This window comes from Hesperophylax consimilis, chromosome 10 (genome assembly GCF_061612785.1).
Source record: "Hesperophylax consimilis isolate HC1 chromosome 10, BYU_Hcon_1.0, whole genome shotgun sequence".
Taxonomy (NCBI): Eukaryota; Metazoa; Arthropoda; class Insecta; order Trichoptera; family Limnephilidae; genus Hesperophylax; species Hesperophylax consimilis.
The window spans coordinates 10964840-10983885 of NC_142845.1; the positions used below are offsets into that span (position 1 = coordinate 10964840).

At 33.8% G+C, this 19046-nt stretch overlaps 1 protein-coding gene across 2 annotated transcripts in view; it reads left to right on the plus strand.

Moving 5' to 3' along the window:
- The first annotated feature begins 6764 nt into the window (after positions 1 to 6764).
- LOC149420276 (ATP-dependent translocase ABCB1-like) overlaps positions 6765 to 19046 on the plus strand; it is a 53304-nt gene continuing 41022 nt past the window's right edge. Inside the window, exons 1-3 of one of the 2 annotated variants that reach the window (XM_089636564.1) lie at positions 6765 to 6874; positions 14924 to 15024; positions 15216 to 15312. In XM_089636564.1, coding sequence (XP_089492690.1) covers positions 14963 to 15024; positions 15216 to 15312 — 159 coding nt within the window. In that variant the 5' untranslated portion in view covers positions 6765 to 6874; positions 14924 to 14962. Of the gene's footprint in view, positions 6875 to 14923; positions 15025 to 15215; positions 15313 to 18469; positions 18591 to 19046 lie in introns of those variants that run through there. The other variant, XM_089636565.1, reaches the window with a different exon arrangement.

The following is a 19046-nucleotide window of genomic DNA, read 5'->3' on the forward strand; positions in this document are numbered from 1 at the left end:
CCGGGCATAAAAAATCATTAATCATCTCTCGATAGCGCAATCCATTCACCGTAACTGTTGCTCCAGCCTTATTTTCGAAAAAGTAAGGTCTAATGACTCCGCCGGACCATAAACCGCATCAAACAGTCACACGTTGAGGATAGAGAGGCTTTTCAACAATAACTCTTGTGTTTTCCGAGCCCCAGATGCGACAATTTTGCTTGTTGACGAAGCCACCGAGGTGAGAATGGGCCTCATCACTCAAGATGATTTGCATTTGATTCACTCAAGTGAATTTTAATAATTTCAATGCGTTGTTGAAGCGTGTATCGTTCAATTTTTATTAATGGCGTAGTTTCTACTTGTCAAATGTCAAAAAATGACAGCTTCAAAATTAAAATCTACCGAAATAGCGGGCTATTCAAAACAACACCTCTTATTGGAAAACCCTGTATTATAAAGCTAGACCGTTCCAAAAATACCGAAATTTCTTGCAAAAATAGTGAATCTCAAAAAGCTGCTGGCCTGTTTTTTTCTATACAGTGACAGAAAGATGCCCTGGTGTTACTGGTATATTACGAATAGAGTTAGTATAATAATTTGTTAGTGAGAATATAATTTATTTTTAGTATGTAAAATTTTTTTTTCAAATTTTATTTGTATGATAGTGAAGGTATACCCATTACCTATATCCTTCCAAAAGTTTTCGTTGACCCTTTGTTCGAAATTTGAACAATACGAATATCTATCTGGTGTTCATTGAAAATTGTATTAATTCTCATGGATTTTTTTTTGAGAAAAGTTATTGTCATATATTTACCAGGATTTCTGGAAAATAATTTGGATGTCGTCAAAATACATTTACCTACATTGTTGTTTTTAAGATCTCATCTTTTCATAAAAAATATATCACCAAAACTGAAGGCCTCATCACGTAAACTAGTCCCAGCGAGTGTTCTGCCTTCTCTAGACGAAAAGAAGATACTAGAACTATAACATCAATGGGACTAGTTATATCTAATATTGGCAATGTTATAAATTGTTTTGTTTTTATTTTTTATTTTACGTTATTTGAATTATACTTCCCAGAGGCCTTTTTTTATTCGGTCATGATTTACTCATATAATTTAAACACGTACAGGCAAATCATTTTTGAAATCGCATACCTATTTGAATGTATTTGTGCACATCAAAAGTGCTTCAAACATTGAAGATTTCTATGGGTCTAACTGGTTAGAAATAATTTGGAAAGCAAGCCCGAAGTTTTTTATAACCCCGCAATAGTCGTACGATGCAGTACACAATCTTAGGGTATTTTCTTTAGTCATTGGTACACCACTACACAATCAAGAACAATCTACTGTAGGTACCTACATGTTCGTTTGCATCGTTTGAAGAATTGGAAGACTTTTTGATACGGAAATCGGATTGCATAAATTCAACTGTGGGTAGGTACTAAGTACCTACATACACATTACCTATTAAAAACCCATGAGACTTCTTCAGAAAACAAATTCAACTGTGGGTAGGTACTAGGTACCTACATACACATATCTATTTAAACCCGTGGGACTGTTTCAGAAAACAAATTCAACTGTGGGTAGGTACTACGTACTAGGTACCTACATATACATACCTATTTAAACCCGTGGGACTGCTTCAGAAAACAAATTCAACTGTGGGTAGGTACTAGGTACCTACATACACATATCTATTTACCCGTTGGACTGCTTTAGAAAACAAATTCAAAGAAACTGATATTTTTTATGTTTTTCGAAGATTTTTAGCTCCATTAGAGAAAATGAGATAGCGAATGTAGCAACACATAAGTATTTTAATTTTTTTTTTAAAGAAAAACAAACATTTCCAGGTTACGAATAACCTGAAAATATTTGAAAATCTCCTACTACCACCACAGTAAGCGGAAAATGTTGCTTACGTTGTGATGGAAGACTTAGCCAGTCGAGGAATTGAACACACTACGCCTGGGTGAGACCCAAACGCCACGTCAACTCAGCCACTGACCGATCTACGGAAAAGGAAAACCTACTGGCAGGACGTAGTTTCATACAGCATGCGTAGTCGTTTCAATGTAAGCGAGTGATGGTATCTTGTCATCTATGGACCTAGAATGTAGTATTCGACGAAACTTTTAAATTAGGAAAACACCGCAGGGTCTTATTATTTATTTCGTCTGTACACACCATTGATGTATGGTTCACACATATTCTTGAACATGAACAACATTTGAATTAAGAATTTACTGTAATCATAAGAGTGTTTCTTACTTGCCGCATTTTTCCTTAATTTTGTGAGACAACTACACGTCTAGATGTATTGTAACATCATTGTTTTTAGGTCTTCAAAAATTTTCTTCTCAGTAATTTTCTTAGCGAAGTTTTTTATTCAATTTTATGTAAATATCTATAATGTTTATCAAATATAAAAGCTTTTTAGAGTAACTAGAAACCACACATTGAACATTTAAAATTTGAAAATGAATTTTTCAAACGTCAGAAAGTCAAATATGATTTTGATTTAATGCGACATTCGCGATATGATTATTTATAGACAACGTGTGATTGGCTTCAATTGATTTTTTTTAGAAATTAAGTTATCACAATTAAGCAAAAGATACGATATTAATAATCTATTATTCACTTTATATACTTTTCCTTGAACAGAATACAGGGCGTTGAAATATTATACCATGAGATGAATTTCAAGAATTTTATCCCAGTTGATAAGAGTAATTAAATAAAGTATTTTCTGTAATTAAATTAATGTGTTAATTTTGTAACCTAAAGTAGGTATCTTCCTAAACGACACAAAAAAGAAAATGAAAGAAAACATAAATTTTATTATAAGTTTAAAAAACAGAGATAAGTATTGTATTGTATCATTGTGTTACGTGTGATTTGCTGTTATTAAATTGTGAAAAAAATCCGTACCTTTTGTATTTATCCAGACCGAAACATGTTTGAGATTATATGTTGTTGTTGGTGTATTCTGTGTGGATTGTTTTAATGATGTGAGCATGTGACTATAGAATAAATTGCAGTAAGGTAGGTAATTTAAATGCCATTGTCCATGGTTGGTTTATTTTAGTGTGTAGTTTTTTATTTATTTTTGATTGGGACTGTAAAGGAATATGGAGATTGGATTTGAAGACATGTTTAGTTTAATGTCCAGGGGGAGATTCCGGTTCTAGGTACTTAAGAATAAGAAATTGTTAACGAAAAATCTTCCATTTTAACAAGTATAATGAGAAAATAATTAAAAATAATAAAAAAATTAAAAAACTAAATATGAAACAACAATAGTAAAACGTATCAGTCACATGAAATAAAATGGAATCTAGAACAATACTACATGCAAAACAAATCACTAAAACTACATTACCAACGCTACTATAATTTGTAGGATTCAACGAAGTGCTGATATAGATTACGCTTAATTCAAACTTGTTGCCTATAAAATGCATCTTATTGGTTAGTGAGTGTGTCTGTAGTGTGAGTTGATTGTGTATGTATTACAAAACAATGTTACATTTTTTCTTTTGTTTCTAGTCGGTATATGGAATTTTATAGTGGCGACGATGATAGGGCTGTCAATCAAGTTATTAGTGACTCTGTATAATACAACCAGGTCTGAGATAGGTACAATAGGTTCATCAAACTAACATAATTATTGTTTTCAATTTTCAGCTTAAAATTTATGCACCTAAGAAATTTGTGCTGAACTCGTTCTATATTGTTATAGAACTTTATACAAAGGGGACCAAATTGGTGAATTATATTCCACTTGACTTCTAATCAGAGATGTGCAAAATGGGTACCCAAAACCATTTGAAATGCAAAATGGAAATGGGTCCAAACTTTTCCATTTGAAAATGCAAAATGCAAAATGGTTTTTAGAAAAGCATTTCAAATGCAAAATGCAAAATACCTATTTTCAAAATGCATTGAAAATGCAAAATGGTTTCTCAGGTCAAGCAATTAAAATAATTATAGAATTTTTAAACAATTTTGTCATTTAATAATGGACATCAATGTATAACAAACATATTGATAACACATGATGGTAAATCCAAAAACACCACGACTACAGATTATGAAACCACAAAAAATATGCGCGGTACTAATATTGCCAACGTAAAAACATAGAAACTGCTATCTAACATTTAATATTATAGCGTCATGGCCCCATGTTCAGTGTTTGAATCAGTATTTTTTGTAATGTTATCACTCAATTGCCAGGGCTCCTACCAGGGAGCAACTTGACAAATGGAAATTATCTCTCATTGCGAGGTTGAGGACCGACTGATATTTGGGGCTTATGAAAAAAAGTTGAGTGGAGATAGTAGGAAAATGTTGCAAAAAAGCATTTAAAATGGAAAATGCATTGAGAAAAGCATTTAAAATGCAAAATGCAAAATGTTTTTTAGAAAAGCATTTAAAATGCATAATGGAAAATACCCATTTTGCATTTTGCATTTCCATTTGAAATGGATTTATTTGAAATAAAGCACATCTCTGCTTCTAATGAATGAAATATAAAGCGTTCCCATCCAATCTAAGGACTTAAAATCAATTAAAGTTGTTCAAATGAAGCCAAGCTTCTTTAAAGCCTTATTAGTTATTTATTTATTCTATTTATTTATTCATTTATTTAACGCCAAGAGGGCTTTTACGTGTATGTGGTACAATTTTAATGACAGTTTTGAAACATGAGAAAGAAATATAAAAAATAACAAGAACATAAATTAAAAAATACAGCGATTTGACTGGCTTACAAAAATATAACTTCCATTTAAGAATAGTGTTTAAATAAGTCTTTTACGTAATCCACAAAATTCGCAAAGTTAATATTAAATATATCGACATCACCTAAGTATTGGTTTCCCATAGTGTGAAACCGTTGTATTGGGGAGTTCGCAATGTAATTGCGCTTATGTGTGTTGCAGTGGAATAGGGTATTTTGTCGTGTTGTTATTGTAGGTATTCGTAAGTTTATGAGTTGCAGAAGTTCGCAACAGTCGAATTTAAAGTTTAGAATTTTGAATAAAAAAGTTAAGTCGTTTATTTTACGCCTGTCTTTCAATGTGTGTATTTTTAGAGTATAGAAATGAAATTGTAAGTCTTCTAGTGGGATATTTAATTTAAAATTTATAAAACGTAGAATTTTTTTTGTATTCGCTTAATGTTATTAATGTGAATTTTGTAAGAGGGAGACCAAACTACTGAGTTGTATTCAATTATGCTTCTAACTAGAGATTATGTATAACAGTTTAATGGCTTGTATGGAGTTAAAGTTTTTAGTTGTTCTTAATACGAAGCCTAGTGGTTTTATGCCTTTGTTTACAATTTGGTGGTTATATCATTTATGTGTGTAATGAATTTCTAATTTTCATCGAATATTACACCCAAGTCACGAATTGGTGACACCGGTATTAATTTAATATTATTAATGGATATTCAAGTCAAACGGCGCCTGGCGCAAGTAGAATTTTGGAGCCTCTTGTCAAAACCAGTAGACGCTCAGGCCCTGGGTAGTAGGTAGGTGGTAGGTGGTAGGTGGTAGGTGGTAGGTGGTAGGTGGTAGGTGGTAGGTGGTAGGTGGTAGGTGGTAGGTGGTAGGTGGTAGGTGGTAGGTGGTAGGTGGTAGGTGGTAGGTGGTAGGTGGTAGGTGGTAGGTGGTAGGTGGTAGGTGGTAGGTGGTAGGTGGTAGGTGGTAGGTGGTAGGTGGTAGGTGGTAGGTGGTAGGTGGTAGGTGGTAGGTGGTAGGTGGTAGGTGGTAGGTGGTAGGTGGTAGGTGGTAGGTGGTAGGTGGTAGGTGGTAGGTGGTAGGTGGTAGGTGGTAGGTGGTAGGTGGTAGGTGGTAGGTGGTAGGTGGTAGGTGGTAGGTGGTAGGTGGTAGGTGGTAGGTGGTAGGTGGTAGGTGGTAGGTGGTAGGTGGTAGGTGGTAGGTGGTAGGTGGTAAGATATTATAATGAGTTTTATAAAATCGTATTTCTTGAAATTTCAGAAAGTTCAAAAATACAGCATTTTGTTCACACCATATATGAAGTTTATCTAAGTTAGTGAGTAAAATTTGATATTGCCCTACTTGATTTTTGGTGTTATTGTAGCTGAAAACACGTGTTTTCAGCATTACATTTTTTGTATAAAAGAAATAAACAAATATCTTCAGCCACAACAACATCAATAATGTCGTGTTTTTCAATCTTACCACTCTAGCTCACGAAAAGTCTAGTACCGCCCCTGATATTATTAACTCAAACCCTTTCTTCTTGATGATGCCATTCCACGTTGGGCCAACGTATTGGGCTGCGCTAACCCAACATTTGGCGTATATTGGCCGTTACACGCGTTGGCCGCCAACCTTGGCCGACTAATCCAGTTATTATCGGTTTTCATGAACACATTAAAGGATCTTGGCGTCAACCCACCAACAGTGTTCACACGTTGGCAGATTGAACGTGTGAACGCTGTTTGCGGGTTGGCACCAAAGTTGACCCAACGTGTACTTGAGGCTTTCCATTTTTTGTTACTAACCCACAATTTTTAAAACAATGGCGCAGAAATTTTTGTCATTGAACCACAAAATTTATTAATAATTTGTTATAGTGTTACATATTTTTCGGGTCTGCATTGGAACATTCCGTATAAGATTATTTACTTCGATTAACAAAATTATAAATCAGTATTGTTTTATAATCAGATAAAGCAATGAAATCCTAATTAGATATATTTTGATTTATTTGCGATTTTCGGTCAGTCGGTGAGAGTTTCTGTTCCCAGTGGTAGTAGCCTGCCAAGGCGGCATCATTACACAATTCATTTAGTTATCATTTCGCGATTGTGACACGTGAGTGTTTATCTAAACAAATCAAGTAAGTGTATTTCGTTCATGAAAGTGACATATTATATATATATTTAAAAAATATTGTTACATAACTATATAATAGATAACTACAAAACAAAATGAAAGTTCAAAGATCAATAGCCTACGATAGAATTGCAAATACTTGAATTTACTTCCAAAAATCCCACAGAAAATCTACATGATGACGCCAAAGCACTTCGTCAAAGTGATATTGAAGTTCCAGAAAAGAGATTTTTTTAGAAATTAATTAGGTACCTACCACATAACCCCTACCTTGTTACAAGGGCCGACCAGCCAAACGGCGTAGCGCTAGTAAAAATCTCAAATAAGGTTATCATCAGCGCCTTGGTTTCTTGGCGTCTTGGCAAGGACTGCTCCAATTACACCTGCACAGGATCGTCCTTGCCGGTTATTTCGCCATAACATTGTGTAGCAACATTTAAAAAATGCAGGCTTTGATCAATAAATGATCAATGAGAATATTGTGTGGTGTAGACACAGAACATGCCTATTTATAAAGGTAGTACTTAGCTTTTAAATATGGGGTTTTTGTAGCTATGTTACTATCTATGATTGGGTATTTCCGATCTAATTGAGGATTAGGATTACCTTGTCAATAAAGCGGTATTATTGTATATTCATTCAGATACTTATAATCTCGAAAACGCATTGTCACTGAAATAATTAACAAGATTTTTCAATTGCCTTAATTTTCGGCTTATAAATGCGCACTTTAACCCCTGCGTACTTGCGTTATTATGTAGGTAGGTACCTACAATCATGTTGATAGGATCTAATCTATTTAGTCATTGTTATAAGATATGCAAGCAGGTACAATCAACGCGTATCAATGTGTAAATTATGCAAACCCCCCATGAAATCTAATAAAGCTGGTAGCCCACCGAACTCATAAAACCGTTTTAAAATCGAAATCAATTATTGCGATTTTCCCTTTGCTTTACTTATTTCATTTCGTTCACACTTGCCTTTTTCTATGGCCAATTATATAAATATATTATATAGAACGAATGTTGAAGTTGGCATTCAAGAAGTCAACATTGGGTTTTAGTTTCAATCGGTCGTTCTACGGCCATAGAAAGCCTGTTATAATGTTAAAATAGATAATGTGTACCATTACATAAGTAGGTACACTTTGTAGACTGAAAATCTGGTAGGGTACTTACCAAACAAAACAAATATGAAACCTCGATAAATTATTTTACACGGAGAAAACTTACTGATTTAAATTAATGTTAATTTATTGAAAATATGATCAAATTATTCGTTTTCCTTAACCAGTGGAACGCCGATGGGTTTGTGAAGAACATGCGAGCATTCTAATATGATCCTTATTAAAAAAATTTGCGGTGCGATTTTGACCATAATACTTCGAAAAATGAATGAAAAACAAAATTATCATGGTTTGGGCTAATAAAACGTTAGGTTCCACAAATATTTTTTCTGTTTTGTGCTCCGGCTTTTAACAAATTAAAAACGGGACTGCAGACCTATTACAATTAAATTGACAAATTTGATAACAAACCATCATAATATTCTCATCATTATAATATTTTTACATCTCGTTTATTATAATTATTAAGATAATGGCACCTGCGTGAACAACTTTTCAGATGTATTCCGAATGACTAATATTTTATTTGAAAATGGGCATGCAGTCGCATTTTTAACAGTATTTTTAATAAAAAAATCTTTCTCCATGGTTCTCAATGATGGAGATTTTCCGGTTTTCCGTTTGTACTATGAGTTTCCGGAGACTGTGTATAACTTATCATCTTCCCGCATGGATCAATTTAAAAATCTCCTGTATTGCCCAGTAAATAATCAAAACTATGTAGGTATTGGATATGATTTGACATATTCACGGCCAAAGGAATTGTAGTGGTTTATTTTTGGGTACATTTCATCAACACATCTGCCCTGATGATGGACACTGTAATGCTGTTTGAAACTTTGGCTAAAGTAGGAGGAAGCGCAACACAGCGTAATATCCCAAAAATAAATCACTATGCCGTGTAACTTTTTTTCATAAATTGGCATTACCGAGTACCGAGCCCAATATGCACCCTGCTTTTTCAAATTAATGAATAATTTAGAGTTTTTGATCTTAGAGAACTTGATTTTTGTGTCATGATACATAAAATACTAAATGAATTGCAGGAACTGATCCTTACGGATGATTTGTTTACGTTTTAGATTGTTCGGAATTAAGTACCCATAAAATTGTTGGATAGTTACAATTTCCCAGGGTCTTCGTTTGGAATAAATTTACTCTGAGATCTTATAATGGTGAACAATCCTAGCTAACAATCCTGTACGCTTATTGATAAATGAAAGATATGATCAAATTACTACATATCAATGTAAGCACAGTGGCGGACTATGAAGGTAGGTAGATGGCATACCAGATCCCACAGTACCTACCTATATTTAAAGCAAGAAAAAAAAAACAAATATTGTCCCTGAAGACCTTGAAATGTTTTCTCTTTAGGAACTTCCCTCTTTCAGTGAATTGAAATTTTCTAAAGGTAAATTTGTCTAACAAACGTACACATATATGTTTAGAAATTTTTCTGTCCTTTCCCACGTATATGATATCAGATTTTCAGCTGCACAATCAATAAAAAAATAGCAGTTTTCACAGCAGTCGGAAAAATACTAATTTTATTCGACAAATTAAATCTTGCGGTTTCGTAACAAATAGTGTTTATGTTAAAGCTGTCTTTTAAATTTCATCAGTGGGGAAGGAGTCATTGAATATAGCCAAAGTGATTTTATTGAAAAGGAGTAAATCATACTTCTGTGAAATTGGCATTTTTACTAATACCAACCTTTGTTCGTAAGATAACATTGCGTGTAAAATTGATAAATGTCGTATGTTGTATTGATTTCGCTGATTGCCGTCAATGGTGATCGACGAATATTGTTTCGAAACGTAAACACAATTAGTTCTGATTACGCAAAACGAAGGACTTTACATCTTTGTTATTATGGAATTAAATAAATCACTGCTATGGAATTAAAATTCAAAGATAAAGCTAGTCAATCGGATCAATCTTAGAGATAACCACTTCATGATAAAAAAATCAATGTGATGATGCAATATGCAGACGTCACAAAATAATTAATATACACGGTATCCGGAAACTCATGCTATTCAGTAAAACACCGAACGAAAACATCATGGACTGCTGTGAACTTGTTGTGTCTTTGGGGTAGTAAGAGTAACAATTGTACTTTTTTTTGGTCAATGCACTTAGTCATTTCTCGTAAGCATCCTGAAGTAGATCTTCGAAGTCAGTGGGTGCGTAGTACCTAGATAGGAGTTTCTTGTTTTTGTCCTGTATTTAACTTTGGTAAGTGGCTATTAGACGAGACCCATTAAGTCCCCACTCCCTATGTGTTCAGATGGTGTTCAGTTTTGAGCGCTTTCCGTAAAGGCTGATCAATTATTGTTTGCTAACTTTCAATGGGTTCCATGATAACTCAACACACCTTTAAAGTGATTTAAAGTCAGCGATGAAAAAACTAGCCTATTAACCTAACCTATTTAACCTTGTTTTTGTTTCATCACTTTACAAGACTTTATATCACTATTTAAAGGTGAGTTGACTTGTCATTTTGATGAGTTATCCTGTGACCCTACCAATCGGTACACCCTTTCCAAAGAAAACAACATTACCTGCTGGTAGATAATATTTGGCACTAATCCTATCACTAGATTATTCCTTAAAAAGCAAAAAATGTTTAATGAACACAGTGTTTCAAATAGACAAGCATCTATTTAACTCTGCAGTATAATTAAGTGTTACAAAATTGATTTATTTAGGCACATTAATGCCACTTGCATATTGGGTACCATAGTACCGTCTATGAGAGACTTTATGAATGGATTTTGTCCACATAATGAGCCTACGATTTTATTGCACCCCCTAAAACGTAGGTCGTAATAAGTAGGTCGCCGACACTGCAATCAGGTCAAGGACTGATCCACAAACGTATCTTAACCAACGGATAAGCCATCATTAGAATAAATAGACATCAGAGTGCAGCGGTTGACGGGTTTTCCAATGAAAGCTTCTAAGAACTAAAGCCGGGAGAAAGGGGCAACAAGTGCCCAGCATTATTTGAAAATCTATTAATCTAATAGCTCTTCAGACACGTGTTCACTCATTCCTTCATACTTCGATTCCCTTTAAAATTACAGGTACCAGGCATTGCGGTCCCACTAGATTTAACAAAGGAAACAAACAACATTATTTGAGAACAGGAATTTTCAACAGTTCGTCTGTGGAATTAATTTTCGGCCCAGTATTTCTTCCATCCTACTGCATATTTTCCGTTTAAGACACAGGGTCTCTTCAAGACATATGTTCACTCATTCCTTCATCCTTCGATTCCCTTTTCAAAAAATGTTGTTTGTTTTCCCTTTAAAGGGAAAACAAACAACATTATTTGAGAACAGGAGTTTTCAACAGTTCGTCTGTGGAATTACTTTTCGACTCAGTATTTCCTCAATCCTACTGCATCTTTTCCGTTTAAGACACAGGGTCTCTTCAAGACATATATTCACTCATTCCTTCATCCTTCGATTACTTTCTCAATTACAACTACATACCAGCATTGCGGTCCCACTAGATTTAACAAAGGGAAAACAAACAACAGAAACAACAACAAGACAACAAGAACTACATCCTCATATTATTCAATGTTGCACTCATTGAGAAATTTGAAAGCCGCCATTCATACTAAAGTGGTGTACCATTATTCCACCTGCCTGTAACTTCCAGATATTAGTCATTGGTGAAAACCCCTTTTCCAAATCTCAAAATGATTATTACACACCAGTTATTAAATAGACACTGCCAGCATAATATGGCCTATAAGGCTGCATTATAATATAATTTGAAACTCGTTTTCCCCTTTCACGTTCCATTACCCTAGAGTAGCTTTTGATAATGAAATAATTACTGCCTTTTCATCTGGAATTTGACCGTTGCCTCGGCTACCACTCCGCTATGAAATTTCCTTTGAAGGTCTAATTGACCATCAGCCTTATCTGTTGATAAATGATCGTTCCAGGTGATTAGATAGCAGGAAAATATAATATTATTTATAAAAACATAATAATGTTATGTAGATTATTTAGATAATCTCTTTCGTGCAATACTTACGTTAATCTCATTTAGTGCAGCGTCATTGTCTGATAATTTATAAACTTTGAGATACATAGGGTCAATCTAACGAATGTTTCAGACTACCACAGACTCGAACATCATCACACGACACGTCGTGTGAGTGGCACAAATGATGCATAAATCACAATCGATTAAAAATCGGAGCAAATAGTTAATGCTACATATAAATATGTGAATCTGCAAATAATTTTCTCAATGTAAAGGTTTAAAACTGGGGCAATGCTAGAAGTGCCTATGTTAAATTTCTGAATCGCTCAGGGATGAAGATTGTTCGATGTAAATACGAGTATGTATATTGATTTCTTGGCGTAAAAATCGCTGAAAAAGATTAGTGAAATTGTAATTAACCTAGACCACCTGACATAGGTATTTACAGCATTCAAATGAGGGTCGTTATTAGAGTATTTTTAGGTAGGTACATTAAATAATAAAATATCAAAAAACCCCTACAAAAAATCAGGTTTTCAATGCCCCTTTACCAGATGTTTCAGCGAACATAGTTTCCTTTCTTGTGTCCCCTAAGGGGATACCTTAGAATTTTTTTTTTCGGAATAATAATCATAATTTTAACCGTCTCAGATATCGGGTAACAAACGCCGGATAACATAGAGGCGGGTAACGAACGAGTCCACGGGCGTAAGCAAGGGAGGGCACGGGAGGTAGCTAGTTTATTCTGACTACTTATTTGTTCCTTCCCTGTAAGCTCTATATAGCTCTATAGCTGGCAACGCCCCTGGTAGATTCGTTGAATTATCAGTATTCTTTTTTACTCTGTGATCATCACTTCAATCATCTAATTTCATGTCTTCATAATATGTTTTTGTAACTACATAACGGATTCAATATTGTTGTCAACGATGCGATTCTGCTTCACATAGGAACCTAACGCTTTGGGCTACTCAGTCATAAGTGATCAAGGTATAGATATTATTTTTTAATATCGCTTTTGGGAAACAATAGTTCCCATGTCGTGTAGATGATTATCTTCACTCGATGTCTCAAATTGATATAATTGTCTGGCACAACTAAATCGATTTCGAATTAAGTAGGATCCTACCTTACGTTGCGATAATTTATGGTGATCGCACAGAGAAAAATGAGTAGATATTGCTAATTTATTGAGAATCTCTTCACGTTATTGGTAATCCGGTTACCACGATGTCGGAACACGTGTTCATTTTAGTATTTTGTCATCATATATTATCATGCATGAACACGTGTATCGATATTTTAAGAATTTACTAATAGTTTTTCAGGAAACGACCTGCAATCCCGTTTTAAACCGGATTACTCATTTTTAACCGTGCGGATAACTTATCAAAATGACAGCTCAACACAACTTTGGAAAGTGATATAAAGTCATGTTACGTAGGTTTTTTCATCGTTTTAACGTTTGTGATATTCCATCGGATCGATAATAAATGTAATTTATTTTCAATCAATTAATCGTCCGGTGATGGATAATTATCGAAATAACCCTCGGACTAAGATTCTTTTAACTGTCAGCAAACGATTGATGGAAACTAAATACTATTATACCAATATTATCCAGTTTGACGAAGCTGAATTCAATATTATTATTTTAAAAATTACTTATTTATCATTACTTAATTTCAACGTATATTTTTTCAATGGAAACTTATGTAAATCTCCGCGGACCTCCCAATCTCTCCGAAGTGATAGTGAAAACCCTATAAAAATTCGTTACATAGTTTAGAAGAGCTAAGCGCACAAACGGACAGATGCGGATAGCGACTTTTTTAATACTATTTAGTTATAGATATGCCCAAGGTTACATCGCATTGTTTATAAAATTGCATTTTTACAATATTTTTTAAATACATTCATTCTTCCGACTTTCAGGCATATCAACATACATTTATAATCATTTAGGTATTCAGTAGTTCTGTGACTGCTTTTCTCACATGAGGCGATCTAATTATTTTTACATTTCTGGTTCCATTATTATGTATATTTTTATTAAAAACAATGTCATCCATGCATTGATGTATGCCAGTATTTTGGCATTAGCTTTTACATAACATTATCTATAAAAATTCACAGATAATTAGAAGGCTTTGTTTTATTGGAATCCAATTTAGTCCTTCTCTCATCTGATTCTGTTTTCCATATTTGCCTTTCCGTTGTATACATCTCACAGCTCTGTTTTATTGGAATCCAATTTAGTTCTTCTCTCATCTGATAATGTTTTCCACATTTCCGTTGTATACATCTCACAGCTCTGTTTTAACTAGAACATTTTAAAGTACACTCTTTGAAACTATTTTCGGTATAAATTCGTATTTTAATCTATTTGGACTTTATGAAACGTAACTAGATTCACTGTTTTTCGTAATAAATAAAAAAAATCTCTACTATCTTTCTGATTATTATTTTAGTTTATACTTAGTAGAAATACTAGGATGTCTATTTATCAACTAGGTAAATATGTACTTTACGATATTCGATTCTTTAAACATTTCATCGATATTTTCCTTTTTACTCCCTTTGAAAGATATTTTCTGGCCATATAAAGGTGGTTTTAAAGACCATTTTTGTTAAATTACAAAATTTGTAGATATAAGTTTTCTAATCTTTCGAAAACCTGTTGGAAATGTGTGATTCACTTCCATCGGATATAAAAAAATGGCATGAACACACACCTAGTAGCTGGTACCTACCATACTGAGATTCCCCACTTTGCTTACTAGTTTCCAAACGTACTATAATATAATAATTACTTATTCAGTTTTCTAAATAGTCAATCTATATTCAGTTAATTGTGTAGGTAGGTTCTTATAGAAACGATAATGATAATGGATTTTTGTCAATTTCCTAAGGTGTATTTCGGCAACCCTCTCGAGAGGAGAGGTCCCACCATGACGAAGTCAACTTATAAATTACCCAATGACGGGAGTGATAAACCGAACCCCTTGGACGTGTGAGTATTTTTTTGTTTGTATTAATTTTTCAGTAGTTTGCAATGACCAAATAAAATACCTATAATATAAATACATATATAACTAATATTATATCCCGTCTTGCGCAGTATCTATGGTAAAAAGAAGAGAAGTGCAATGTTTAAGTTCAGTATAAAATATCGGTATTCTATATAACTTTTTCTTTTTTCAGAACATTTGTGCCCGCATCAAAACAAGAGACCAGTAGTACTTCTAGTGACAGCACAACCAAAGAAGATGTCACGCCGTCTGTACCATATTACCGGCTGGTAGGGAAAACTCTATTCATAAAACTTTTTCATTCTTATGATGATATATATCGTATTGTAAAAAAATGATGCAGGGGAACATTTTTCTATCTTCCTTCGGCAACTGGGGGTAAAGGTGCATAAATGAGGAGATAATCTTTTCTACCCGGTGACTGGACTGTCTTTTGTTACTGTAGGGTTTTTTGTAAGTAGGAATAATATTTACATCAAAATGTTTATAGCGAAATAAACTTTTCTTTTTTACTTGTGGCAATCATTTATATAAACCTGCTCGTAGATTTATATAAAAGATACGTTTTACTTAGGTACGTTAGTTTTGGTCGGATTGTCGATGTGTAAATGAGAAGGTAGTTTTTTAGGTTTAGTTTACTGCTGTAGCTGATAAGGGGGTATAATGCGTTTGTTGTTCGTCTCGTTTTCGCTATTGTTTCACAAATGTGTGTGTTCCATCCATAGATGTGCAAAATGGGTACCCATAACCATTTGAAATGCAAAATGGAAATGGGTCAAAACTTTTCCATTTGAAAATGCAAAATGCAAAATGGTTTTTAGAAAAGCATTTAAAATGCAAAATACCTATTTTCAAAATGCATTGAAAATGCAAAATGGTTTCTCAGGTCAAACAATTAAAATAATTATAGAATTTTTAAAAAGTTTTGTCATTTAATAATGGACATCAATGTAGAACAAACATATTACATGATGGTAAATCAAAAAATGCCACGACTACAGACCACAAAAAAATTGCGCGGGACAAATGTTGCCAACGTAAAAACATAGAAACTGCTATCTAACATTTAATATTATAGCGTCATGGCCCCGTGTTCAGTATTTGAATCAGTTTTTTTTTGTAATGGTATCACTCGATTGCCAGGGCTCCTACCAGGGAGCAACTTGAAAAATGTAATTTATCTCTCATAGCGATGTTGAGGACCGACTGACATTCGGGGCTTATGAAAAAAAGATGAGTGGAGATAGTAGGAAGAATGTTGCAAAAAAGCATTTAAAATGGAAAATGCATTGAGAAAAGCATTTAAAATGCAAAATGGTTTTTAGAAAAGCATTTAAAATGCAAAATACCCATTTTGCATTTCCATTTTAAATGGATTTATTTGAAATAAAGCACATCTCTGGTTCCATCGTGGTTTTCTGTCGAGTGCCACTCCAAAGTACTTAGCATTTTTTTGCCATGGTAATATAGTCGTATATTTTAACGAGGCCCATCGGGGTTCCGCGGGTCTTTCGTCTGGAGAAGAAAACCCCTACGTACTTGGTGGCTGTACCTACTATTCTTTTTCAATTAAGAATGCCGAGTGGTGAAAGACTACCATTCAGAATCGAAATGTAACATGATATCATATTAGCTATGTTTGGACCTGACTGATATGACTGGGATTTGAAACTGCGACCTTCGGATTGCTAGTCGAGATCGAGAGCCTTATCCCTCGACAACGGAGGCCGTCAAATCCAGATAGATGTGGAAATTATCGCAGTCACGGCAATTTATCTGAACAGCACGTTTATTCAATAAAAACGCAAATAATCACTGACGTAATAATTAACACGATTGTCTCAGCTGAAAGCGTATTGGGCGTATTGCGTTCTGAAGACAGGGCCAATGTGAGAACACGTTGGGCCAGTGCATTGGCCTAATGCATTGGGACCATAAATCAACTATCTTACATAGGGACAACGTGGGTGTATTTTATTTTATTTAATTTAATTAGGAACATTAACAGGTTTATAACATAACATGCATAGAGAGAGAGAAAAAATAAGTAAAAGAATTAGGTTACAACCCAATAACCAATGTTCACATCATGCAATAAAGATAAAGAAGGTTAAAAAGCAATAAACAAACAAAGAAAACAAAGAAAGGTTAAAAACAAAGAAATGTTAAAAACAAAGAAATAATAAGAGAAAATGTATATAAATATACACGTATAAACACATAAATACATATATATACATACACATGCATATACACATATAAATACATACGTACACACATACATATACATAGTTGCATACATACATACGCATACATACATGCATACATACATACGCATACATACATGCATACATACACACATACATACACGTACATTTGATATTAAATACAAATAATATGTAAGAGTGATAATGAATAAATGATGAATGTAATGTATTAAATTTAGAAAAGGGTTAATTATTACAATACTCTGTTAACAATTTTTTTAAAAGCTCCTAAGGTACACGACAGGATATCAGCATCAAAATAAGTTTTATTATAATGATTGCAAGTTCTTAGTTAGAAAGAATTTTGCCTGAGACTCGTTGAAGCAATTTCGATATGAAACAATGATGTGTACTATGTGATCTAGGAGCATAAATAAATCAATCACTCTGGGAGGTTTTGGTACTAGCCGCATTTGGTAGGTACCTATTTCTCTGAACCATAGACTTATAGACTATTTAGTATCCGAAAAAAACAGGGAATAAACAATTAAATTAATAACACAAATAATCTACTGTCAAAGTGACAGTTCACTTTTATTTGTATACAAAAGTGAATTGCACCGTTGTTGTATTTTCAACGCGATATCTCAAGAAAGTTATCTACAAAATATGTTAAAATCCTTGCACAAAACCATCGATATTTTATTATATAATAGACGCTCCTAGTTAATCTCCACTGCGCCGGTTGGTAGAGGTTCAAAGGATGTTTTTAAAAACCTAAGCATCGCGTGATCGTACCCGCATGAACGATGATGTGTATTTTGTTCGATAGGTTCGACACCCTCTGTGAAGAGGGAAAAGAAATCACCAACAGCTTGACTCCATTCGAAACCAGAGGCGAAAAGGGAGGAAGAGTGAAGTGTTCCAATTTTACTCACCGACGACCTCAAACTTTAAATCGTTTGGTCTGTGAAACGAGGTCATCTGCGGGTATTGCGAGGTCATGCGCAGATGACAATCCAGATGGAAACATTTACCTCTTTGCGAAATCGAATACGTCAACTTTCTTGAGACACTGCGATAATTCGCCTAGGAATGCGGTGCGCGGTGCTAGAGATCCGAAAGCTCTGAGAGCCACAAAATTAAGGAAGCAAAAGGCGACCGTATCTCAGCTATATAATATTGTTGGTCGATTTGTAAAACTGTTGCATCATTTACAATATCATTAATATGGAATTCAAAATTGAAATGAAAACATGAAAGAGCTTAAATGAATATATTATTGATGGACGTTGAACAGTGGTCCTCTTTTGTCTCATCAACAAGCTTACTAAAATAATGTAAGACTTCTTTGATAAACTTATAATAGCATCGGTAAATATCCAAAAAGCTCTCCTCAATATGCACAAATTATTTAAAAAAAATTCATGTCAGTAATTACTGCGAAGAACAACTATTTCAATCACTGGAGAGGAAAAATAATGGATTTAAATGGCTATTTCGTTCAAATTAATACACAGATTTTTTTATATCTTTTGTTAACGCCATATTTGTGACCTGTGAAAATAGGATTTTAGGTTAGTTTAAAAAATATATATTTTAATTAAAAAAGAAAAAAAACTGTTTTTAAACCTTTTTCATAAGTCACCTCGATAGTAATATTGATCTATTAACATTCAAGATGGCTGCGATGTGATCATGATAAATTTGAAAAATTTAAATTTTTATCATATTAATTAAATGCATTATTTTACGTCTCCGTTGACTGAAATAATTGTTCTTGTAATTAAACTGAT